The sequence below is a fragment of the Anas platyrhynchos genome, chromosome 2, assembly GCF_047663525.1.
Source record: "Anas platyrhynchos isolate ZD024472 breed Pekin duck chromosome 2, IASCAAS_PekinDuck_T2T, whole genome shotgun sequence".
Taxonomy (NCBI): Eukaryota; Metazoa; Chordata; class Aves; order Anseriformes; family Anatidae; genus Anas; species Anas platyrhynchos.
Window position 1 is genome coordinate 123,003,606 of NC_092588.1, and position 25,268 is coordinate 123,028,873.

A 25,268-nucleotide genomic window follows, 5' to 3' on the forward strand; every position below is an offset into this window, starting at 1 on the left:
TCCATTGTAAATGCATGGATAATAATGAAAAACAAAGTTGTTTTCTTTTCAAGAAACAAATTTCATTTAAAGAAGCATTTTGTTATTTTAGACTTGAGTGGGGGGCATAGGCTTGTTGCTGACATTGTGTGCTGTCATCAGCCTCTTGAGAGTGATTATCCTAAAGGCATAATTGTGAGTGAACAGGCTTCCTTGAGTTGTCACCCAGAGCTGGAAGAGTGATTAAGAGCAGCTCTTTTGAAAAGCTTACCAGGAAGAATTTAAAGGAGAGAGTAGAGGGGAGAGAACTATGTCCTTTTCCTTTGTCAGTTCTGATGGATTACTCTGGTTATAAGTAAACACTGTTCCTGTTTTTTTCTTTTTCAGAGTAAAGATGGGAAAACACCTTTGCACATGACAGCAATCCATGGTAGATTTTCAAGATCTCAAACCATCATTCAAAACGGTAAAAAAATAAAATAAAATACAAAAGGGGTAGGAGTAGTTTTGTCGTCAGCTTTCTGATACTACAAGTATTTTCCTCTTTTCTATTGATAGCAGTGTACTGAAAGTTTGTTGGTTTTTGTTTATATCCAGTGTCCAGTAGTAGTTTAGTTAATGGTGGAGTCTGGTATCTCTGCCTATAAAGTTTGAAAGAGTTGTTTATTTTTCAGAATGCGGGGAAAAATATTAATTTGTCTTCCACAGCCAAGTTTCAGAAGGTTTGTCCTGTATTGGTAGATAAGAAAATACGTTTTGCTTATTGTCAATACTAAATAGCACTGAAAGCATTACAAAATTGAAATCCAGAACAGTCGCTCATGGACAATAATTAATGTTGCTTAAATTATCATCAGTACTGTTTTTTTCTAACAGAAGTATCTGTATGCCTATGTGTATTCTTAGGTAATAATTATGTTTTTATTGCAGGAGCTGAAATAGACTGTGAAGACAAGAATGGAAATACTCCTTTGCACATAGCAGCTAGATATGGCCATGAGCTGTTAATCAACACTCTGATTACGAGTGGTGCTGACACTGCAAAGTAGGTAACATTTACTGACATGAATGCAAGCTGAGAGAATGTAGAAATGTATTTATTAGACTAACAAGAGTAGTATGATTTTTTTTATATTGTATTTAACTTGAAATAGGGAATACTTTGTGAACTATCCTGTACTGTGCTTTTAAGTAGCTACACAGTACATCACGATTGATACAAAAAGAAAGAGAATCAATTTTTCTCTGTAAAGCAATGTATATGAAATAAAAACTCTGAAAATTTTAATAAACTATTGCACTGAATTAATGCATCCTGCCTAGATTGTAAGAAATTGTCTAATATGTGAGGTTTTGTGTTGGCTCAGTGTTAAAATTAGATTGTTTGGTGAACAAACCATGCATGATCACTTTGGCACAGTCGTGTTTGTTTTATTTCAATTGTAATGAAACTGTGATACCTGATTATGGTGTATCTTAGGCGGGGTATACATGGGATGTTTCCTCTCCATTTGGCAGCATTAAGTGGATTTTCAGACTGCTGCAGAAAGCTCCTCTCATCAGGTAGGATACTCTTTAAAATCTTATGGCTGCTTTGTACTTCATTTTTTATCCCACAGAATAGCTTTTAATTAAATCTTAACTTAGTAATAGATAGGATTGTTTAGAGTGCTGGGGACAGTGGTTTTGGTTTTTTTTGCTTTTAATGGACAGTATGTAGAAAAAGTGAATGCAAACTTGTACAGAAGTAATTTCTTTACCCCAAAAACATCATCCAAATTGAAAGAATGTCTCTATAACTTCTAAAATGTTTCAAGTTGCCCAAAGAGGTGGAATGCTAGCCCAGGCCATAATAGGCCTTCAAGGACAAAAGCTCTAATGACTTCAGCATCCTTCATTTCCCTTACTGAAGATTCAGTATGGCAAAGAAATCCATGAAGAAGACTTGCAAGTGATTTCTGTGACTTTTACATGAACTGAGCAAACTTAGATGAAAAGCTAGCCTGGAGCAAAGTATCAGTTGCTTGACCATTTATAAAAGTAAAACTGAAAAGACTGGATACTGCTAACATTTTAGTACACGCTCTTGGTGTGAGGATTGGTGTCTGTGGACTGTGTACCCTTTTTGGTTTTGTAAGGAAGGTCTTGTTTATGTGAAGTAAGAACCTCTGACTTCTAAAGTCCTTAATATTCATTTTTGACCTTGGGGGTAAAAAAAAAAGTGCTTTGTTGCAGTACTGAGAAACATTTAAGTAGTTGGTATGAGACAAGCAACCTAGGGATCTTGCAAAGGTATTGAGGCCTACTTTTTGATTCAAGTTGGTAAGCTACATGTATCTTAACTTGCTTGCCATGTACTTGTGTTTACTCAAATGGAAGGCAAAGGTAACAGTACATGTAAAAACGATGTTTTGTGGACATACAGCCTTGAAGAGCAGTACGCCTGAACAACACAACCTATGTGCTGTTCGCTGTTCATGGCTGTTGAACAATTCTTTTTAAAAGAAAAAGGGAGGAAAAAGCTTTCCCATGGAGAAGTACTGACATTGGAGTTCTGGTGAAGAAGTTCTGCTACATAAAAAGATAAAAAGAAGACTCTTAAGAAAATATTGTACTTTTCTCTCAAACAAAAAAAAATACAGCTTTGAAAACTGATTTAAATAGTAATTTTTGTGTCATGATATGTGATTAGGTATAGAATTGCAGTTAGGGTATCTTAGATAATTTTAATTCTACTACTAAGCCTATGTTTCAGCCTGCAGGCTTGTTGCATTTAATTTCAAGAGTTGAAATAAAATCACAAGGAAGCTTTCATACATAAATTTGAGAAGTGGGAAGTGCCATAATGATGATAGTAATAATAATTTGTTTATTCCTGTATTTATTTTAAGAATGATCTTAAGAAATTTAGGGGGAGCACTGCAGGATAAACACAGCATAATCCTCTTTTGAGAAGTTTCTTTTAAACATCCAAAATTTTACTTATGCCTTAAGGCATAACAAGTTTTTTTTAAACTCCTCAAGTAAGCCTTTTGTGCTAGTGGATCTTAGTGCTTTGGTTATTTATATGGTGTCTCACACTTTTGAATTAAAGTTTTAGCTGCTGTGACACCTGTGGATGTTGTCTGTGGTCAGTGAATTAGTTAAATCATAGAATATCCCGAGTTGGAAGGGACCCATAAGGATCATCGAGTACAACTCGAGGCACTGCACAGGCCTACCCAAAAATTCAGACCGTATGACAAAGTACACAGTCCAAACACTTCTTAAACTCCAACAGACTTGGTGCAGTGCCTACTTCCCTGGGGTGCCTGTTCCAGTGTGTGACAACCTGACAGTGTTATGATGTTACCGGTGTTTTCTCTCTCATATTTGGAAACAGTGAAATTGTAAAGCCACATATCTTTGTTATTGCATTGTTAGGTTTCTTATACACCATACCCCTGCTTGCTTACTTACCAAACCTGAAGAATTGGTCAAATGCTTTCTTGCTCCAAAATAAGTTGAAGGTGAGGGCATGGAATTGTGTCAAGGAAGTTTTATTTACTTGAAACAATTCTCAAGGAGCATAAATCCAGTACAAGTTCTCATTAAGATGAAAGAAGTTATAGTTGCTCTAATTTATTATTACTTTTGTCTGCATGGATCTTGTGCCAAGTTTTATGGGGTAAGTTGTAATAGGAGTCAGTTTTGCGTGTTTTCTGTAGCTAAAATTACCCAGAGGAGATGATTTGTGCCCTTGTTTTTAAAAAGCTTATCATGCTACTCTGTGACTTCTAGTTCAGGTACTGCCTTTATAATTTGCCATTTACAGCACAACAGGCTTCAAATCAATTAGGGAGCAAAGAGTTTGTGGGCAGAAGCATGAATGTGTGCTAATTGCTGTCAAATGCTAGAATCCTCCTTTGGAAGAGTGGAGAAGGGATTGTCCTGAACATATTATAATTTAGCTGAGACGCCCAGTTTATTTGAATAGACTTTACCTTTCCTACCACAAATGCAGCTTTTTATTCAGATACCTATCTTACCAACAAAGGGTAAGGTTAACTAATCAGACTATTAATTAGTTTTTAGTTACTTATTTAATAATACAATAGGACATATATAATGCAGAGGACAGTCTTTCTAGCAGGAATGTCAGAGCAAAGTTAAGGCTCGTACTGTAACTTTAACTATGGAGCTGCATACTCTCAAATACTTGGTTTTAAATATTTGTGATCTCAAATTTTCATAGCCCAAATATTTTGGGGAGAAAGCGACAAGGTTCTCTACAGTGCTCCTCTAATTGCTGTTTACAGCCTTCACTTCAACTTAGTGTAGTTCTTCCCCTGGGACTAGAGAGCTAAAATGAAGGATGAAATTGAAGTAACTTCTGGATTTAGTTATGCTGACATCTCCTTATGTAAAAAATAATTTTTAAAGATTCTCTGCAGAACACTTTTAAGTTCTACCTTATTCTTAAATTTTCCTATTATCTTCATGGATTTTATGTCCAGTACTAAATTATACAGAAATATTAGGAGGTAAGTAAGATAAGAAAGAATATAGCTTCTTGCCTCAGCTCTGCTAATTGTGTTTTCCTTTAGTCTTTTCAGTTAAAAATGAACATATTTTTCAAAATACTATAAATAGCAAGGATTTGTTTCAAATTATTTATGTTTATGTGCTTCAGCGCTCTATGCAAATAGCCGTTAAGTTTGCTTTGCAAGCATTTCTCTTAAGGGTAGATGAGAACAGTTTTGTGAAAGCTTCTAGTGCATAATGGGTTTTACAAATATTTGATTGGTAGGTTTTGACATAGACACACCAGATGACTTTGGCAGAACTTGTCTTCACGCAGCTGCAGCTGGAGGGTATGTAAAAAGCATTCATGCTTTTATTTTTGGTGTCTTTTTTTTTTTCAATTGCTGATTGTTCATGTTCTTTTTTTATTATTATTATTTTTTCCTCTCTGTGTTTCTCCTATGCTTTCCCCTTGGAATTATGTATACATGAAAATAATTTCAAGATGGATTCTATCTACAAGCAATAAAAATAAATAAATTAAATATTCGGCTCTATAAGTAATTACTGGAGTACAGTGTCCAGGTATCATCAGCTTTACCTTAGGTTTATGCTTGGGGATGAACTGGATTTTGTTTTAATTTCCCATGGGTGATGATATAGTTTCAAAGATGTCGTGCCCTGCTGTATCACTGAGGTAGAGATCAGCAACTTTGGTAAATAAATGTTTACCATATCCATAAACAAAAGCTCAATCAAGCTAAATTATAAACCATAATTAAATTCCAGAGTTTAGGTGGATGAAGTGGTCAGAACAACTTGTTCATCACTTGAGTTGTGATCTATATTGATTATTGTTATTGTATTGTAGGTTATCTATAGCAGCTACTCAAAATTGCCTGGAAGAATTGGGTAATAAATCTCATGATACACTTTGTGGGACACAAGAACTCCATGATAATGATATTTTCATTTTTCTGTTTCAATGTTGTTTAAGTAATACTGCCAAGTAATCATTCTAAGTCAAGAGATAATTGATAGGTACATTCTTGTTACAAATGATTAAGGTTAAAGTGCTATCTTTTCATATAAAAACACATGATTTGTGACTCATTCCCTCATTCATTTCCAACTTAGAAAAGTTATTAAGATCTTGTTTAAGCAAGCAGCATTGTACATATGTTATGACGATCATATTGTATTCAAAATCAATTGCACTTAAAATATTTGCATTGCAACTTATATTTGGCCTTAAAATATATACATTAAAAATTTGCTTTTGTGCTGCAATCCTGGTAGCAAAAATGATGTGCTGTGCAGGTGTATTTTTTTTTTAAGGAATTGAGACTTCTGTTAATTTAGGTTAACTTTCATGCGCTGTATGCATGCCATTTGATATCAGTACAGTTTCTATATGTGGACTTGAAATAATTAGTGTTCTTTCCTGGTTTGGTTCTGCAGTTGTGAAATGTATATTACGTATAAGAAGTCATATAAAATAAATGTTAATATAGTTCAGTTGTAAGAAAAATACCATATAAGTTGTATTTTTAGCAGTTCTGACATTTGTAAAGGCCGATATTAAGGACCCATAATTTGCAATGACAAGCAATATTGCATTAATTTAACAGGAATTTGGAGTGCCTAAATCTTCTGCTAAATACTGGTGCAGACTTCAACAAAAAGGACAGATTTGGGAGGTAAGATATTCTAGATTTGTATATTCTAAAGAGTTGCTAAAGTATTACAAAAGTAGCATATCATTATATGGGCGAGTCCGTGCATTCCAGTTTCTATGTTTTTAAGAAATGAAGTCTGCTATAAACTATGCTTCAGCATGTCTTACCAAAAGTTATGGTTGTATCCTCTTTATTGTCTTGTGTTTTTTTTTGTTTGTTTGATTGACTTTTTTTGTTTTGGTTTGTTGGTTTTTTTTCAGTATTTGCTTAGCCTGGTTTTTAAAGGCTGTGTTATATACTCAACTGCAATTTTTATGAGCCTTTTCTGCTTACAGCACAGCTCTAATGAGTTTGTTTCTCACATCCAAGGATATTAGTGATGTTTTCCAAATAACAAATTAGTCAAATCTATAAATTTCTTGCTGTTTCTGAGCTGTGTGGGTTTTTGTTTGTTTGGTTGTTTTTTTTTTTAGTGGAAAAAATACATTTTATCGTAACTGCTTCACATTTTCCCTTTCGTTATATCCATCAATTTCTGTTCCTTTCCTTGTTTGTGCTCAGAACTCTTTTGGAATGACATTAATTTCTGTTTTTAGTATCATATTATTTAAGTGCAGATGGCACCATCAGTACTTGTGCAAAATCTCACATCACATCCTGGAAAATATAATTCACTCCTGTGAATGGCAGGAGTAGGGCATGAGGGGAACGTTATGGCTGTAAAGTTGTATTTTGCTTTAAATTCTTCCATCCTTTCCTGAGAAGGGATCAACTGTCTGTTGCAACTTTTCTCATTGAGGATTTTGTTAATAGTTTTAACTTATGTGTTATGCAAAACAATTATTTTGGGAGAGGAAAAAGATTAAAATAGTTAAAAATTGAGAAAAAAAAATAATTTTAAGGAAGAGGTAGAACACTTCAGAGTGTCTGTCTCCTCAGAACTGAGTCATTTATAGTAGCTGTCCATCTTTAAACATAGAAAATTGAATTCTGCACCATTGTGGTGCTTTTGAAATTTTGTGTAAACTTGTTTATTTTGAGATTTGAAGTTTAATTTATAAATTTCCTCTGAGGGTATTGAGCAATATTAATCTTTTGTGGTTTTGTTAACAAGAAAACAATGTATATTTTTTAAAGTTTTCTTTAACAATACCTCTGGGATGTTATTGTAGTTTAAAAAATACTGTATGTCTGTATTAGAGAAAATTCTGGTCTTTTTTGCAGAACACATCTACTCACTGTTGTATTTTGACCTTGTTTAGTTGCTATGCACTTCTTGGATTATTTTTTCATGTTGCTTGAAATTACCGATTTACCTAAAACCAATGTCTAATGTAAACTATTTTCCTCTATATGTTTACACGAGAAAATTCATGTAAAGCTTCTCTTAAGACAGAGTTATGTATATGTATTGGCTGACAGATACATCACCTAGATAGTGTTCTGCATTATTAAATGGCCCTAGAAAATAATTTGTAATATTTGTGTTCTTCACCACAAATACTTGCTAAAAAAGGAAAGGAGTATTTAAGTTTCATTTTATTTTGCATTTTCTGTCTATCTAGTATTATTTTGTTGTTATTTACCATTGTACTTTTTATTTAAATGTGTACTAAAGAACTCCACTCCATTATGCTGCTGCCAATTGTAATTACCAGTGCCTGTTTGCCCTTGTGGGATCTGGAGCTAGTGTGAATGACCTTGATGAGAGGGGTTGTACACCTCTGCACTATGCAGCTGCATCAGACACAGATGGAAAGTAAGTGCAATGCTTTGTACTACAGATGGTATCCTTAGAATGTTTGGGCTGTGAATTTTGTGTACGTTTTGCCTTTGGTTTTGCCGAATGCATGTTTTATATTTTTAAAGATTAAAATTGGCAGTGGCTTCTTCATTGTGTGTAAAATACTTCTGAGGGAAAAATGAAGTACATTGTAAACAGTAAAATGTATTGTGATTTTTTGGTTGTGTCCTGTAATGCAGGTGCCCTACTTGTGAACCGAGTTTTTAATCCCACCTGCTGTGTAGTGGTTGAATAAACATCATCTGCGAGGTTATCATGCAATTATCTGATGGTCATAAGCATTAGGGTAATGATACTTTAAGATCAAATTTTGACAAAGAATGGTGTGTTTTGAGGAGGCTTCTTAATGTTGCCCTAAAATCAGTGTAGTCAGTCAGAAACATGCTGTAAAAGTAGTGTGTGCGTTGCAGTAGGCCTGGATAGAGATGAACTAGACTTATTTAATTAAATCCATCGGGATTTAATTAAACTATTCATTTTTGGCATTACAACTCTCTCCTTAGTGTAAATTTTTGTGATGTAATTATGCTTTTATTTATCAAATGCATCCAGAAGTCTTCAAAAATCCATAAATGCCTTTTGTGTGTGTTACTTTTGTAACTAAAGGTTGTATTTAGCAGATTTTTAATTGTTTCAGTGCATACATTCAAAGCTTATGCAGATAGCACAAAATTGATGAGGTCAGATAAACTGCAGACATGGTATGTGTCAAGCAGGCTTTAGAAAGGTACGTCCTGCATATGAACACACTCACAGGGATCAGAACAGGCTGGTGTGCAGCATCACATTTCAGATGGGTACAGTGACAGCTTCACTGGAGAAGAGTACTTTTTAGTGCCATATCATCGTATTTTAATACAGCACTTTTAAAAAGGTGGGGTAGCCATTGGAATGAGGTGGTATGTATCTTGCACATGGAGTTCTGAAGGATAAATAAAGAATATTTCCATTTAACTAATGTTTAAAATATATGTAGACACAAATTTATAAACAAAATTGATATTTTTTACAAATATGATCAATTGCTACTGGAATTTGTTGAAACAGTACTTTAACTACCCTCTTAAAATTTGAGCTAGGATTAATTTTAGCTTCACAGTTGCTGAGAAAACTTCCAAACTATAATGGTTTTTCAGATGGCATCATTTTGCCATCTGCCTTATAAAAGGGACAAGCATGAATGATGATGGCAATATAGCAGATCTTTAGAAGATAACTCAAAGAATTGTCTCTAGCAGCCTCACAATATTACTGTTCTGATGAACAGCTGGCTCTCTGCAAGACAGGCTGCAAAGCAGAATGGCCCGAGGAGAAGCTTTTTATGTTGATGCAGCAAGATGATTAGAAACAGCTGGAAAACCAGGACTACTCAGCTCATATTCAAAACAGGAAAGAAGCTAAAAATGATTGCTAAGTTGGAGTATAAAGCCTGGGAAAAAATATCAGGAAATGATCTATATAGAAATTCCAAGGATATTTATGTACGTTTTTGTGGTCTTTGTTCAGATATCTTTAAAGGCTGATTTTAGGGACAATGATGTTTTTTGCTGAAAATTATTTTCCTGTTTGTGCCCGTTTGCAAATATTTCTTTGGTATCCTTTAACAAATATTTCAGATCTGGAAAATATGCTAGTACGCCTTATTTTGACAATATTAGAGAGGGAAAGATGATCACAGACTAAAATAAACTAAGCAGTGTGTTAGGGGAGAAGAAATGTCATCTTTCTATATTATAATTATTTAATAGAGAGTACACAGCTAAATAAATGGGAAATAAATTTAACTTATTTGGGCTGTCAGAAATTTTGCCAGATCTCCTTTTTTAGAGGCCTTTTGAGGACAGTAAAGTATTCAAGTAATACAAAATTAATCTCCTTGCTGGATGAGAAGAAAGAGTTTAAAAAAAAAATAATCATCTGTTTTGCATTGTAAAGAATGCTGCTGGAGAAGTTTCAGAAGACTGCTTTCTGCAGAGTATTCAGTGGATTAAGTTTCCTGTGAACGCATTAATGTAGAAATACACAAATATTGAAATCTAGATAGGTAAAGTCAGTGATGTTCTATGTATTTTTGAGCCATGAATGTTAATTTAAAATCACTTATTAAAATGAACAAAGTTAGATTGGCCAAATAAAATGTAGGGACGGTAATTCTGATCTGATAGACCAAATTGACTTGGCCTTTGGATTTTCAGAAAAGTAATCAAGTTTGGATTTAAATTAAAAAACAAAACGCTGTCATCAATTAAATTCAAGCATTTGTCTGCTGGGCAAATAAAAAACAAGCTAGGTGGTTAGGAGCATAGCTTCCTGTAAAGCGTATCTTTGTGTTAAGATCTGTTCAACCTAAAGTTATTTACGTCTTGTGTAACAAGTTATTTTGTAAAACTGGAGAATTTATACCATTTTTTCTACCTGCTTAAGTACTTTTTCCCTGTATGCTGGACACAAAACGAGAAAAGTGAGAGCACACCTTGGCTTTGCTCCTCCTCTTCTCAACTTTGCAGAGGGGCAGAGTACTATGTAATCAGATACTTTTTTTGTTGATAGCTTTTTGTGTTTCAGCTTTTTACCCCTTCCATTTTCACCCACCTGGATTTTTGCTTTCAGCCTTTGACTTGTTCTTCAGCGAAGATTTCAGCTTTCACAAAAGAAGGGTGATTTTCCAGCCACATGCCTTCAGTAAGGACTTTTTAGATTCACAGACAGCATTTCTTTTGGAAGAAATGGTGGTCACTGTCTAGTGTAGAGAGAATACTCACCTTCTTTTCCAAGGTGACAGTAGAAGACTGTTAGCAAATGTCATGTCTCCACTTCAACAAACCTGCTGTTGTTGCATGTGAAGTTATTGGGCTCTGGACCCATTACAGTAATCTTACATTGAAATGAATTTCCATGTCATCACAGCCACTACTGGGTCTCATTCTGATGTTGATCTTGCACTTGGACTGTTTCATCTGTTGACTCCAGGCCCTTCCTTGAAAGCTCCTTTAGAAAGATTTCTGATATTTCAGGGTCATGTTGTCATCCCTCAGGTGATGACTCCTCTGGTAGAATTTCTGCCTGTGTTTCCAAGGTTTGAATGATCAAGTTTCCTCTTTTAAGAATAGATCAGAGGTCATATTAGGATTTCTGCCTATCAAATCAAAAACTGATGTATTCTTCTGCAAGTTTTTCACAACAGCACAGGATAGCCTTATCATACAAATGTTGGGTTGTTTTTTTTGTGTGTGTGTGTGTGTTGTTTTTTGTTTTGTTTTGTTTTTTTGTCTTTCTCTCAATTTCCTCTGAGATAAATGGGAAATAAAAATCTCATAGTGTCGGTCTATCTAACTGACCCTTTTGGAACTACTGGTAATGGTAATCTGTGAAACCTGTAGATAAGATGTGCTAATGAAGAAAGGTTCCAAGCTGGATTTGCCAAGATTTTTTTCAGCTTCACATCTATTTTACTGAACTGATGCAGAAGTATTTCATAACGCCAAAAAAGGAGAAAGGATGGTGACCTATTGTACGCTTCAGAACACCAAATGGTTTCACCAGCATGTTCAGATTCATCACAGTGACTTGCTACAAACATCTCTGCATTCCAAGGGCATGTCTTCATGCTTCTTGACCTACAGAATCCATCTTTCCATCTATCATACAAAGTATGTGTTGTGTACAACGTAGCTTAATTTAAGAATGTTCCTCAACTGTTATCAAGACAAGGTTCTCCTGACCAGATTTCACCATAGCACCAACAGTCCTAACCCAAACTTTTTAACAAACCATTTTAGAAAGACTGGAATGTCACCCTCCCTGTCTGGACATCTGGCTGATGAAGGAACTGTACAGAAGTTGGGTCTCTTCAGACTTTCACTTCAGAGATTTTGTTCAGTTCTCATTCAGTCTCTGGAAGCCATCCTATTGCAAGATGTGTTCCAAGTTCTAAGAGAGATTGTAGCATTTAAATATATGATTGCCACCTCAGTGATGTTTTTCTTCTGTTTTAGTCACGGAGCAGTAAATAGCTTCACGGTAGACTACTTCAAAACACTTAAATCTCACTCCACTCTGGACACATGGTACCTGTGCTGCTTGGTGGTCCTCTTCTGAATGGTTAGGTGGTCCTTTCAGAGGCAAGATGATCTACCCATTTCATTCTTCTTTTTGCTGAATGGTAACAGGTAATCCCTCACAGGCTGAGATCACTCGTGGAAATCATGGATATCTCAGGGCAAAAGGGCCAGACATTTCTTACCAGTATTCTGGAGCTCAGAGCTGTGTAGAATACGTGCAGAGCTTTCTGGTCTTCTCTTCAGAAATACTGTGCCCAGGTCTCAACAGAAACTCTAATCACAGTGTACAATGTTGATAAATGGCACATAATATATTCTCTTTCACTGCTGGAAGCAAATGATCCAATCTTTCAGTATACCAGCAGGTGGCTTTAATCAATTCAGCTTTGCTGGACGCTAAGTGGGAGATCAAGTCCAGTGATCTGAAGTTCAGCTGCTTCTTGTGAAGAACCAGACAGTCTGTTCTCACATTAGGCAGGGTCATGACTTTGGCTCGTTCTTGGTTCTGTTATATAGTTAAGAAGTATGTGCCTCTTCCCAGATCCTGAAGGTCCTGATTAAGGTAGGACATGGGGAGACTTTTACAATCCTAAATGTTTGACAGATTTGTATGAGAATCATCTTCATCTGTCAATAAGAAGTCTGTAATCTGTCTTTCTTTCCTACTTTGTTAATTCTGAATTTCCAGAGGCTTTGTAGAATGATGATCTTGCTTAGCTGCACACCTCACTACATGGATGTTTGGAAGCCCTTATTATCCTCTCATGAGTAAGTTCCCAAATAACCTGATGCTACTCTAGGACTGTTTTTTTTTCTCACTGGTCTCTATCTTATCCTGAAGCTCTTGAAGCTGAGACTGGATGTGTACAGTAGTTTGGTTTAAGCCAACTTCCTTCCTTGTTGCTTCAGAGTTCTCATTCTCATTGTTCTTAAGCTCTGCAAAACGTTGGTTAAAGTGTAGACAACATAAAACTATGAATGAGTAGGGTTGTTGGTTGGAATCATTTAGTGTGCACTTGTGGAGTCTCTCTTAAAAACCAGAAAAATAGTAATCGTTCTTTAAGAGAGGGAGCTGACATTAATACCCTGTTTTTCATCCTTCTGGCTTGAGTGTCTGTAGCTGAAACTGGCGATCATGTTCTGTCTTACAGCATCATGTAACAAGAGTACGAAATGATTAGGATATGAGTATGTCAACAACTAAGTGTGTTTACTATATATAAGTATATATATATAAATCAATAAATTAGTGTCTGGTAGTGGAATAGAGTCTGTGATTCTATTGGACTGTGTATCCTGAAGAACTCATCTGTTTTTCCTCTTACTTCTGTGTTAAGTACAGAAAAGCGTACTGATATATTGTGGAAAATACAGAAATAATAATAATTTATATTAACAAAGGTCTCTACAATCTTATTAGCTAGGAGGAAGATAGCCATGGAATATTAGTTTTAGCCAAGTCAGCGGATTTAGAGGATTCAGCATTCACACAGAGAAGGATTCTTCCAGATTTTGGAAGCGTTGTGACTGACCTTAACACTTGGTGTACTAAGGAGTTCTTTAGTCAATATTGTGTATTAAATCAGTGTTCTTGTTGGCTGTATTCTATTTTCCAATTTAATTGGAATGATGTATCACTTACTGTAAACTTGAAATTCAACATTTAGATATATGGTTGCATATTTCAATTTAAATAGGTGCCTGGAATACTTGCTAAGAAATGATGCCAATCCAGGGATCCGAGACAAACAAGGATACAATGCAGTTCACTATTCTGCTGCTTATGGTCATCGCTTATGTCTTGAATTGGTAAGAAAACATTACAGATGAAAGCTGTAACAGCTGTTCTTACAGAGCGCGATGCAAAGGCCAGGGCATTTCTCCTTCTTCATTCTTCACCTCTTAGCTTAGGTTGATTGTATTTTTTGTCCCCTGTGATAGTAAATATTTAAGCTCTTGTTACTCTTAAAACAGAGACAAGGTGAGGAGCTGAGATGGTAGATACCAATTAAAAAAGATAATAAATTCTGAGATGAAGAGGTAACACTGGTTGAGGATATGGGATATTAGTTTTGCTGTGTTTTTAATTTAGGATACACTGCTAATTGTGTTCTTGATGGCTGAAGTAGAATAACCACAGGAATCCCACTGAGGAATATTAAGAAATTTCACAAATGTCATCTGAAGGAGCAAATTAAAATGTAGGGAAAAGCTGTAAAGTAAGGGTGTCTTATAGTTCACATAATGCTAAGTTCTTACAGTAATTAATGGCCATACAATAGAATTTTAGATGATAATAATTTAAGGCCTCAGGGTAGTTTTTGATGGATCCCTTTGCTTTTGTATGGGATCAAATAACATAACATATATGTTATTTGATATGAAATGATTTTATATTTTCTGTGTTGTACAACTTAATATTTTAATACAAATTGTACTTTCCTATCCAAGTGTATTAAAATATGACTTCTGAATGTTTTTAATTGCAGATTGCGAGTGAAACGCCTCTAGATGTTGTAAGTGTGTATGATTTCTCACTGTTAAAATACAATACAGAAAAAGGGAGCATGTCGTTTTAAAAATACTGGTGCTTATTTTTAGACTTATTCAACCATTTCTTCAATGCCTAGATGTATTACTTAATTTCAATTGCAATTTAGATTTAATTGCAGTAGTTGCAAATCAAACTCTTTAAAAGGTCAAAACTGATATATAGAATTCCTAAAGAAGCTGTAGTCCTATATTTTTCTTTCTAATGGTCTTTTTTATTTTTCAATATGTGTATGCTGGAAATAGTAGCAATTATTGATGAACGTTTTTAAAGGGGGAGGGATTTTTTCACTCACTCAGGCTTTCTCTTTTAAGCTAATGGAAACATCAGGTACTGACATGCTGAATGATTCAGACAACAGAGCACCTATAAGCCCACTGCATTTAGCTGTAAGTATTTCATTCTTCAGTGATGATACCTCATCTAATTGCAGACATGTTAATTTTGATTTGTTCTGGTTTTTGTTTATTTGTTTATTGTTTATTTTGTTCTTAAATAACCCAGTAATAATAAATTAAACCTGAAAAATAAATATGTGATATTCCTAAATGAGCTATACAGGATGATTTTCACATTTTACTTGAAACTTGCTACATGGAACAGCCTTCATCTGGAATCTCATAATTAAGATTTATGTTATAAGTTATATTAAAGAAACTTTTAGAAAACTTCTATAAGTAATGATTTATTATTATTATTATTATTTTTTACCATTGTTTATTGTGAAAGATGTTTGTCTATAGTACTTTAAGAAAACTTGCAAAAATAGTAGAAGAGGCAAACTGGTGAAACTGTCTATAGAAATGTGGATTGAAAAACAGAGTAATCAGCTCAATATGTGGCTTTGATCTTTTCACTGGACTCCCAGCAATGGAAAATATGTCCTTTCTCAGCATACTTTCTGAAAATAGCCCGTCTCATGCAGTACATATATTGCTATATATATGACAAAGGGAAAAGTAATCTAATACTGCTAAATGAACAGAGTTACAGAGTCTATTGCTGGAAATGAGTTTTGTCTGGGGACAGAGGTTACATATCCCTGAGTAGAAACTCAAAGTTTATTATGGAAACTATAAAACCATAGCTGCAGATATTTATTTTCGTTACTAACTTTGATGCTCTGTCTTGACACATACCAGCAGAGTATTGTCTATGTTTTGGTTTGGTTTTGATTCTTATATGTCTATTCTAATCTCTTAATGTTTCATTTGCTCATAGCTGCTTTTACCAGCTATGGTTACTGTAGCTATTTGTATTGCATTTTTTATCTTCAAAATTTTAGACTTTTTCTGTTTTAGTATTTTGTTAAAAGAAATAACAGGAATTAGTTATATTTGCATGTGCTTGTCACATGCAATAATGAAACTAGCATAAACAATGAAACCTGCAATATTCAAAATACTGGTGGCTGTACAAATAGGAGACGGGGACAATTTTCTGAAAGTACTTTGTTGCTGATTGAAAGCATGAAATGAAAGAACACCACCTTCCTGCTGAAATTATTTTTGAAAGTAGTTGTTACTATTTTGTAACTACTTACGTGCTGTATCAGGAGCTCTTCTACATGTTAAAACAAAAATATTGTCTTCACAGTTTCATTTATGTAATCCTGGTAAGAAGCGGGGAAAATGTGAAGGACAGGAAACCTGAAGATTTTTTTTATTCTCTTAGGCCTACCATGGCCACCATCAAGCTTTGGAGGTGCTGGTACAGTCTCTGCTGGACCTTGATGTGAGGAATAACAATGGAAGGACACCATTGGATCTTGCTGCCTTCAAGGGACACGTGGAATGTGTAGATGTGCTCATTAATCAAGGAGCATCAATCTTGGTGAAAGATTATGTTGTAAAGAGAACCCCAATACATGCTGCAGGTATGTGCTAACTGATAAACTCTAAAATTTGGGCTTTTGAAATGGATCATCTTCATATTTAGAAGTCTTTATTTTTAATATTCTAAGAAATAGTGTTTAGGAATGGATGATGACTTTTTTTAAGTTACATTTAAGGTACAGACTCAGACCTATATGGTTAATTTAAGGTATAGATTCACCCCATAAATCATTCCAACTTGAGGAGTGCTGTTCCATTCCACTCTATAAACAGGTACAGACAATGGTTTAGATTGGAAGGGACCTTTAAAAATCTAGTTCCAACCCATGGCATTGTCCTTTTCCATTCAACTAGCAAGGCTAGTTGTACTGACAGGTGTCAGTGATGTGTTCTTGTTTCGCTCCTCATCTTTCACACAGCCCAAATTTAGATACGTGAGCTGTGTTGCCTGTCTTGGCAGTAAAATGCTTCTAAAAATGACTGGAGTCTTGGAAAATTCTATCAGTTTGTGAAGAGACATGAAAACTGTGCTTTGTCTTTTCCATGTTTTTAAATCACACCTTGCTGCGTGTTTTCAAATAACAGCAATCCTTTGCAGTATTTTCTCACTGCCTTTCCTAGAAACCATCTATAAATTTACTTTCTCAAAGTCTGGCATTCATGCCTTATTCTCATTTTTTCCTGTCTTTGAAAATAGGCTTATTTAAATTGACATTATAGTTATAATGTTACAGAAATGTCGCAGTAAAAAGAGCATTATGTGCAAAGCATCATTATTCTAACTGCTTCATTTGTTCAGCTCTGAGCACAAGCTATTTCACTCCTCCTAACTTCTGTTACCATTTCTGTCAACTGGAGAGTCACGAATTGTCACCGTTCTTACGTGGACTGAATAGAGCAGCTGTGTGCCAGAGATACTTTCCTTTCCAACAAGCATTCATTTGTCTTTCATGAGTTGCATTTAAATGTGATTTCTCATTTGTTTTGTTTCTTTTCTTCTTCCTTTCTTTCTTTCTTTTTTTCTTTCTTTCTTTTTTTTTTTTTTAAAACTACTTGGTTAATCCTTCTGCACAGTTTCCTTCCCCTTCTTTCTAAATGTGATTTCAGTTAACATTTCATAACTATGCACATGATATGCGTGCTAACAAAACCCACGTATGATTGGCTAGGTATGTGTTTGCTTGTTTTAAGGCACAGGTAAAAGTTGTGCTAATAGTTATATTTGATTATTCCTTCTTGTGGACATTGCATACATGTAAGCATATACATATGGCTAATACCTGCTAGGAATTTACAGTTGAAATTGATTCTCTGTAATATTGTATAATCTAGAAATAATAAAATGATTTCTAAAATCATTTTTGAGTGTTCATATTTTTGCTTTTGATTTAAGTTAAAACAATGATAACGCTGTACACTGTGTTCTGAAGTTATTGGGCTTTGGTATTTAGAACTTTAGAAGTCACAATTCTATTTGAGCTATGTACTCAAAGGCAATTAATGTTAAACTTATTTTAATGATGTTTTACAGCTACAAATGGTCACTCAGAATGTTTACGACTATTGATAGGAAATGCAGAGCCACAGAATGCAGTGGACATTCAAGACGGAAATGGACAGTAAGTTTAAAAGATACATTCTATTCTTCAGAAGTTACTGCATTTTATAGCATGCAGTAAACTAATATAAATAGTATTATTAAACTAAACTAAATAGTATTTTACATCAGTGATTTTTCACGTGTTACTTTCGAAGGAGATGATATGTGAACTACAACAAATGAGAGTGCGTATTTTGCTATACACAATTTTGGCAGTGAAAAATAGCCTGTTCAGTCTTACCCTAGTAACTTAAGCAGGATTTCTGAATTAGTGGAAATTAATTTATTTTCTTGAATCTAGTGGCATTCTTGGAGTGAAGGTAGTGCTAGAGAAGCTTACTGATGGTCTAAATTTTACAAGTGTTCTTCAGAAGGATAGAAGTTGTTATATTTCAGCCGAGTCCTGTTAAATTTCCATGTAGATTTCACTTCATTTCACTCTCTGTGTAGGACTCCTCTGATGTTGTCAGTTCTCAATGGGCACACCGACTGCGTTTATTCACTCCTTAACAAAGGAGCAAACGTAGATGCCAAAGACAAGTGGGGAAGGACTGCATTGCACAGAGGGGTAAGAGAATATTCCTTTTCTGTCCTTTCTAGTATTATACGTAGTAATTTCAAATACAGATTTAGTCTGTAGCATTAATGAATTTCTCATTGTTTTCATCATGCCAATCTTAGCTTTCAGTTGCTTTTTTAGTTGCTTTCAAGGCTAGCTGTTGCTTTTTGCCACATACCCTAAAATTTCTGTTGGGCTTCCTGAGTCTCTTAATCCTGCTATAAATTGTTGACTGGTATCAAAGTACAGTTTTGTCATGGGGTGTGGGTTGTATTAATGGGAGGAAGAAAATCAGAAAATTATGATGTATGCTGTAGGCTAAACAGATTTGTTTTTTTAAATTTGTGCCATATAAGATAACTGAATGAGCCCTGAAAATTTGTAGTTTAATCAGTATTATTCCAAGAAATCATCCTGTCATGAATATAATAACACATTGCCGTTTTTCCAATAGAATGGCTGTTTCAAGAAATAAAAATAATTGCGCTTATTTTGTTATTACTTGAAAAATCTAAGACGTTACCTGTAGTTGCTTGCTGTAGTTATGCAGCTTAGCTCTCTCTCTATGTGAATATTTGCAAACATGCTATTTCATCTCTCTCTCTCTCTTTCTCTCTCTCTCTCTCAGGCAGTTACTGGGCACGAGGAATGTGTGGAAGCATTGCTTCAACATGGTGCTAAGTCCTTATTACGAGACTGTAGGGGGCGGACCCCTATACACTTGTCAGCTGCATGTGGACATATAGGTGTTCTAGGAGCTCTCTTGCAGTCAGCTACATCTGTGGATGCAGTACCTGCAATAGCAGACAATCACGGCTACACATCGCTGCACTGGGCCTGTTATAATGGTAAACATGAAAGCAATCTTCTTCGCTTTAGAAGCGTCTTGGGGGGAACTGACTTGTCATTTTTATTTTTATATTAGGTCCAGAACAGCATAATTGCCACATAATTATAACTTCCTCTTCAATGAATTAAGTGTTGACAGTGTTTTCACTTCAAATCTTACATGGAATATGAAGTTAAATGTCAGAATTCTCACAAAATTAATAAAAGGAGCCAACAGTTTGAGGGAAAAGTTACGGAACAAAACAATGCTGTTGGGTACAGTGGTATACCTATGACAGGACTGGGAAATCATTTCATTAATAAAGATTTGCAATCTACTAACTTGGCTAACTTATTCATGGAGGCACTGGTCATTTAAGGACAACTTTAATGTTGGTTAATGTTGGCTAATACATTTGTATATATTTTATTGTATTATGCACTTAGCCATGCAGTTAGTCATATTAACTGTAATTAATGAAGACAAGTGACAGAAGGAAGTTTTATATACAAATAGGTCTGAATATAGAAAGCATCTTTTTAACTTAACTAAGCAAAGTTATATTGTAATCAATAACATAATATAATGTAATCAATAATACAATATAATGTAATCAATAATACAATGTAATCAATAATAATATATATATACACACACACAAATATATATATATATATCGCAAAGTAACCTGTTCTGATGTTCATTTATTCTTATCTTCCTGGAAAAGAAAGTTATTTATCAATTATAGAATTATGAAGTGTACGTTTAACTCTTACGGCTTGATCCATTTTCAAGAGTGACCACAGTGTCTGAATAAAACAGAATTGAAATATTTTCGATTTACAGAATGAAAATTTTACAGAACTTGTGAAAATGCGAATCTTCAGATGATGCTGATTGGTGAACTAATCTTCACTGCATATATGCAGCGAAGGTCAAACAAATGTTTATAATTTTTATCTACCTATGTAGAATTTTGAGAATAATACTATGACAGGTTGAACATGTTATTTTTAAGCTGTTGCTGTGACTGTTGACTTAGTTTTTCTTCAGATTTACCAAGACAGTGGAAAAAATGGTAGAGTGCCTCTACCTCATATGGTAGAGACACTTTCATTTACACTTAGTGGTGAATGTACAGAACAGTTTGATAGATGAAGATATAAAGAACTAAATTGAATGTTCTGCATGTTCTTCAGACAGCATGAGATCCCTTTAAATTTCACAGAGTTCATGGTGTTAAGTAATCACTTTGATTTTCTGGATTCTAAAAATGTCCTAGTTTCTAAACGTAGGCCTCTCAAATATATAGCTTATGTGTCTTTAAAGCTTTCAAATTTAACATTGCTTAATCTAATTTAGATAAATAAATAAATATAAACAAATAGATATTTTCCCCTTTTTATAATACCTAACTTTACATTTTCTTTAGGTCATGACAGTTGTGTAGAGCTCCTCCTGGAACAGGAAGTTTTTCAGAAAATGGAGGGAAATTCTTTCAGTCCGTTGCATTGTGCTGTGTAAGGAAGAGCAAAATTATTCTTTATAGATTTCATCACTGTATTTAACAAAAGATTTATCATTCTGTAAATAACAGTCTGTTTAATTCTTTATAGGATAAATGACAATGAAGGTGCTGCAGAAATGTTAATTGATACACTAGGTGCTGGTATTGTAAATTCAACAGATTCAAAAGGAAGGTAAGTATGCATCTGTGTAATGAAAAAATGTACATAATGGTTGCATCGACTGCTAAATTCTATCATTGTTTTTTTTTAATTGCTCTTAGATTAATTATTCCTTTCCCTGTTTTTATTCTTTGAAGATTTTTTTATTCTGTGCTAGAAATTTTAGAATTACTATTTTTTTAAATCCTATTCTGATTCAGTAAACTTAAATTGGCTTTTTGTTGTGTAGACAAGTTCAGGAATGCTTAAAATTGCATTCCTTTGGGGGTAGTATTTAATGTGTATTTCTTTTTCTGAATCAAATAATATCTGTAGTATAAACTTATTATTTTAAACTACGTAGATAATAAAGTGACGTGTGAAACTCGAAGGCCCCATTCACAACTCTAGCAATACTGATACTAAATGATCAACTGCCCCATCTTTTGTACCTGCACAATCACAGTCAGTATGGCTCTTTGTATGAATTAGAAAGCCAAGCTGAACATAACCCAGTTGTCTTTTGATTTATTGCAGGACTCCTCTTCATGCAGCAGCTTTTACAGATCATGTTGAGTGTCTACAGCTTCTGCTCAGTCACAACGCTCAAGTAAATGCTGTAGATGCTTCGGGGAAAACACCTTTAATGATGGCTGCAGAAAATGGGCAGACAAATACAGTTGGTAAAGGGAAATTTGTATGCATTTCTGCTACATTTGTTAGTCTTAACTGCAGATAAAGTTGCCTAGTAGTTATGTTATTGTGGTTATATTTTGTCAAAATAACACTTTCATTTTGCACAAGTTCTTAAAACTTTGCAGAATGTGCTTTTAGTTGATACAAATCTTTATTTCCCCCAGAGGTGCTGGTTAGCAGTGCTAAGGCTGATCTGACTTTGCAAGACAGTTCTAAGAACACAGCACTCCATTTGGCTTGCAGCAAGGTGCGTGCATAGTCTCACTTCATCAATGCTGAGCTTTGTGTTATCAAGTGTTGTTTGCAAATAATAACTTCGAAAAGGCATTCAAAGCTATTTTTGAAGAGTATTTGTTATATGACAAATGTTTGTTCTGTATTAAGGGTCATGAAACTAGTGCCTTGTTAATACTGGAGAAGATTACAGATAGAAACCTCATCAATGCCACCAACGCAGCCTTGCAAACGTATGTATCAGCAGTGAGTGTTTTTTCAGATTACTTTTGGTGTGTTCCTGTTAAAACCAGTAACTTGCTCATAAAGTGGAATTTATTTTTTTTTCCAAATTGGTTTAATTTTGGTTGAATTGCTTAATACAAAGAGTTGAGACAACAAGTAGAATTAAGCCCATTTAGTCCAATTATAGAGAAAGCTTAAAAATGTATATGTAATACTGTGTAATGTATTTCAGGACGGGCTATTAAAATGACTCGTCTGGTTTTTTTTCCTTTTTTAAGACTGGATCTGTATTATAGTTAATATTTGACACCTGATATGTAGCTGAGTTATGCACATGAATTTTTAGACTGCTTTCATAATACAATCACATAGGCCATTTAGGAAAGAAAACTTCTGGAACTTTTTAGTAACTAGAGTATTTTTCTGGCCTTGCATCCCCTCTGCAATCTGTCATGTTCAAACCCCTACAGTTTCACCAACTATTCAGAGATCTGCTTGAACCTAAGGAGTTAAGATAATAAGACTTTCCTTCTTGTGCTCTTGCTGCTCACTGTGGTGCACCTCAGGCAGCGAGAAATATGCAGAAAGCAGGAAGGGGATTGATTGCCCCGTTCCTGGCTTGAACAGGAATATCTAGAGAGAAGGAAAAGCTAAACTGAGATGGGAATAGAAGTGGGAAAGTATACTACCACAGGCTCATCTAATTCCACCCACGTGCCTTGGCTCATAGAGTCCGATCAACAGATGTTGTGGGGAAAAATAGGTACATATTCACACCTCCATATAATGTTTATGTAGATTTCAAGATTTTAATAGTTGTTTAAAATGTTACTGGTTTAGCAAATGTTTTTCAGTACCTAAACTGGCTTTGGTCTAAACAGCTTTCATTATAAACAGTGTCCTTCCTACTTTGTGGCAAGATGAGCATTGCAATTGCTGGCTCTATGTGAAAATGATTTTTTACATTTTTCATTGTATCAGTGGTGTGCAGTAGTTCTTGAATTTTAATACTTTAACATAAGCACCATAGATATAGTTTCTCGTATTTGTGTCTTCTGCATTTCTATTCTCTAAGTGAGGCACTTGTTTTCAAATCAAAATAGATTTCAGTTAATTCAAACAATTTCAAGAACCTCAAAACGAACGAAGAGCAATATAAAGCAGAGTGGAAGTAAGCTGATTATTCTGTTTCCTGCTGAGTGATGGCAGGATCTATTTAAGCCAGGGGGAATCAGTTCTGAAAAACTGTTGCATTTGGGGAAGGTATAATTAGAATAGTTGAGGTAAAGCTATGCTTTCCTCGATAGATCGAGTCACCACAAAACAGATTTATAGTTAATAGTCTGAGGTTTTGAAAAGTAATTTGTTTTTCTTCTTGCTTCGTGCATTATAAATTTTTCATCTCTAGTCACAATGGAATACAGCGGTTTCTAAAAGGCAGATTGATTAAATGCCTCTGCATTCCTTAAAAGAATTTGTATGCAATAAAATGTGACTACCATGCTGCTGTTTGTATTTGAATGATTATTGCCAGTGACATACAGTAACTCTCAGATGAGACACTCACTGTTAAAATAGTGGGGGATTTATTAATAGCAAAGTGTATTTTTTTCTAACTTTTTAATGTGATAAAGTGCATAAATAGGCACGTCAGTTCTAGCAGCTACTTCCCCACAGTGTGTTTCCATAAAAAGAGAAGTGCACAATTATTATTTTATAGTTTATTTGCAGTGAGAAAAGAGATTTGCAGTCTTTTTTCTGGTCCTGATTATTGTATATGCTGTATTTGGACAATGTGTAAATAATGTACAAATACTTCAATAATCATTTAACTAGATGCAACCTACCTTTGTTATTTATTATCTTGTTCTAAGTTTTATATACGAGTTTGCTTCCCTCCTCAGGCCTCTGCATGTTGCTGCTCGAAATGGACTAACGGTTGTAGTTCAAGAACTTTTAGGAAAGGGAGCAAGTGTACTTGCTGTAGATGAAAATGGTAAGAATAAATGTAACTTTGTTTCCCCATAAGGAACTGTGGTTTTAAATTCACCTCACTGAAAAGCAGCAACCACTTGGAAATGTCATATAATACTTGCAGTAGGTTCCCCCATACAAAAAATGTTGTGTTGGTGATGGATCATTTTAGAAAAGCAGCAGAAGTGTAAGGAGAATGAAAGCTTTCAGAACAATACAGGTCATGGTATAGAAAGGTTTGGTTTAAATTTATGGTCAGATAATGTATATGCTATAAATACACTGGCTCTGGTGTACTGGAAACAGAAAAACATAATACTCAAAGTGAAATAAAGCTTTCAGCTGTTAAGATGGATTGAATTGCCATCCATTTTGTCAGGTGTTAGTATTGGTGTTAGTTTTTAAAAGCAAGTATGAATTACAGGTCCCAGTAACTGGGTCTCAAGTTTCTGGCTCATTAAAGGTTTTTGTTACATAGGAGTAAGAAAAAGTAACTGCTTTATCAAAGAGAATAAATTCTGTAGCTTATAAGGACAAAAGAAAAGGGGATCTATTGACTTCTTATTTGCATATTTTCACATATGTGGTCCTCCAAATCTGTGCTATTAAGAGATTACTCTCCTGTTCTTATGCTACGCTCCAATACACCTTTAAAACGAAAGCAGTAGCTGTTGTTTTTTTTGCATGTTTGTTTTCCTTCCAGAAAGGATGTGTCTGATTAACAGTTCTGATTAGATTTCCATTTTGAAAAGATTTTTATTTCTTGAGGTTTACTGTGATTTTCCTTTTACAGTGTTTCTCAAGTTATACTGCTTATAGTGATTTAAAGACCATTCCTCCCCTAAAATAGGGTATACAGGGGTAACTGCTGAATGAAACTCCCTAAAGCGAAGATGGGAAAACACTGTTTTTGTTTTTTTGCTTCTCATCACAAGTGTGCTAATTGGAGACATGATTTTTTTTTTTTGGTGGGCTTTTCTTGTGTAGCCAGTCAGTTCAATGATAGAGCAGACCTTTGACATAACAGAGAAAAAAGTTGCTTGCATAGAAGTCCCATTTCTCCAGCAGCTTG

At 34.7% G+C, this 25,268-nt stretch overlaps 1 protein-coding gene across 3 annotated transcripts in view; it reads left to right on the forward strand.

Moving 5' to 3' along the window:
* The window catches only part of ANKRD28 (ankyrin repeat domain 28), a 116,511-nt gene that overhangs the window by 86,399 nt on the left and 4,844 nt on the right, over window positions 1-25,268 (forward strand). For all 3 annotated transcript variants that reach the window (XM_027451002.3, XM_072033511.1, XM_027451001.3), the window contains exons 9-27: window positions 367-445; window positions 910-1,024; window positions 1,460-1,542; window positions 4,769-4,832; window positions 6,114-6,182; window positions 7,780-7,920; window positions 13,724-13,835; window positions 14,516-14,542; window positions 14,892-14,966; window positions 16,252-16,453; window positions 17,944-18,031; window positions 18,463-18,580; window positions 19,200-19,419; window positions 20,833-20,920; window positions 21,017-21,100; window positions 21,605-21,750; window positions 21,928-22,010; window positions 22,148-22,230; window positions 24,127-24,218. In XM_027451002.3, the coding sequence (XP_027306803.1) occupies window positions 367-445; window positions 910-1,024; window positions 1,460-1,542; window positions 4,769-4,832; window positions 6,114-6,182; window positions 7,780-7,920; window positions 13,724-13,835; window positions 14,516-14,542; window positions 14,892-14,966; window positions 16,252-16,453; window positions 17,944-18,031; window positions 18,463-18,580; window positions 19,200-19,419; window positions 20,833-20,920; window positions 21,017-21,100; window positions 21,605-21,750; window positions 21,928-22,010; window positions 22,148-22,230; window positions 24,127-24,218 (1,969 nt within the window). The remainder of the gene's footprint in view (window positions 1-366; window positions 446-909; window positions 1,025-1,459; window positions 1,543-4,768; window positions 4,833-6,113; window positions 6,183-7,779; window positions 7,921-13,723; window positions 13,836-14,515; window positions 14,543-14,891; window positions 14,967-16,251; window positions 16,454-17,943; window positions 18,032-18,462; window positions 18,581-19,199; window positions 19,420-20,832; window positions 20,921-21,016; window positions 21,101-21,604; window positions 21,751-21,927; window positions 22,011-22,147; window positions 22,231-24,126; window positions 24,219-25,268) is intronic.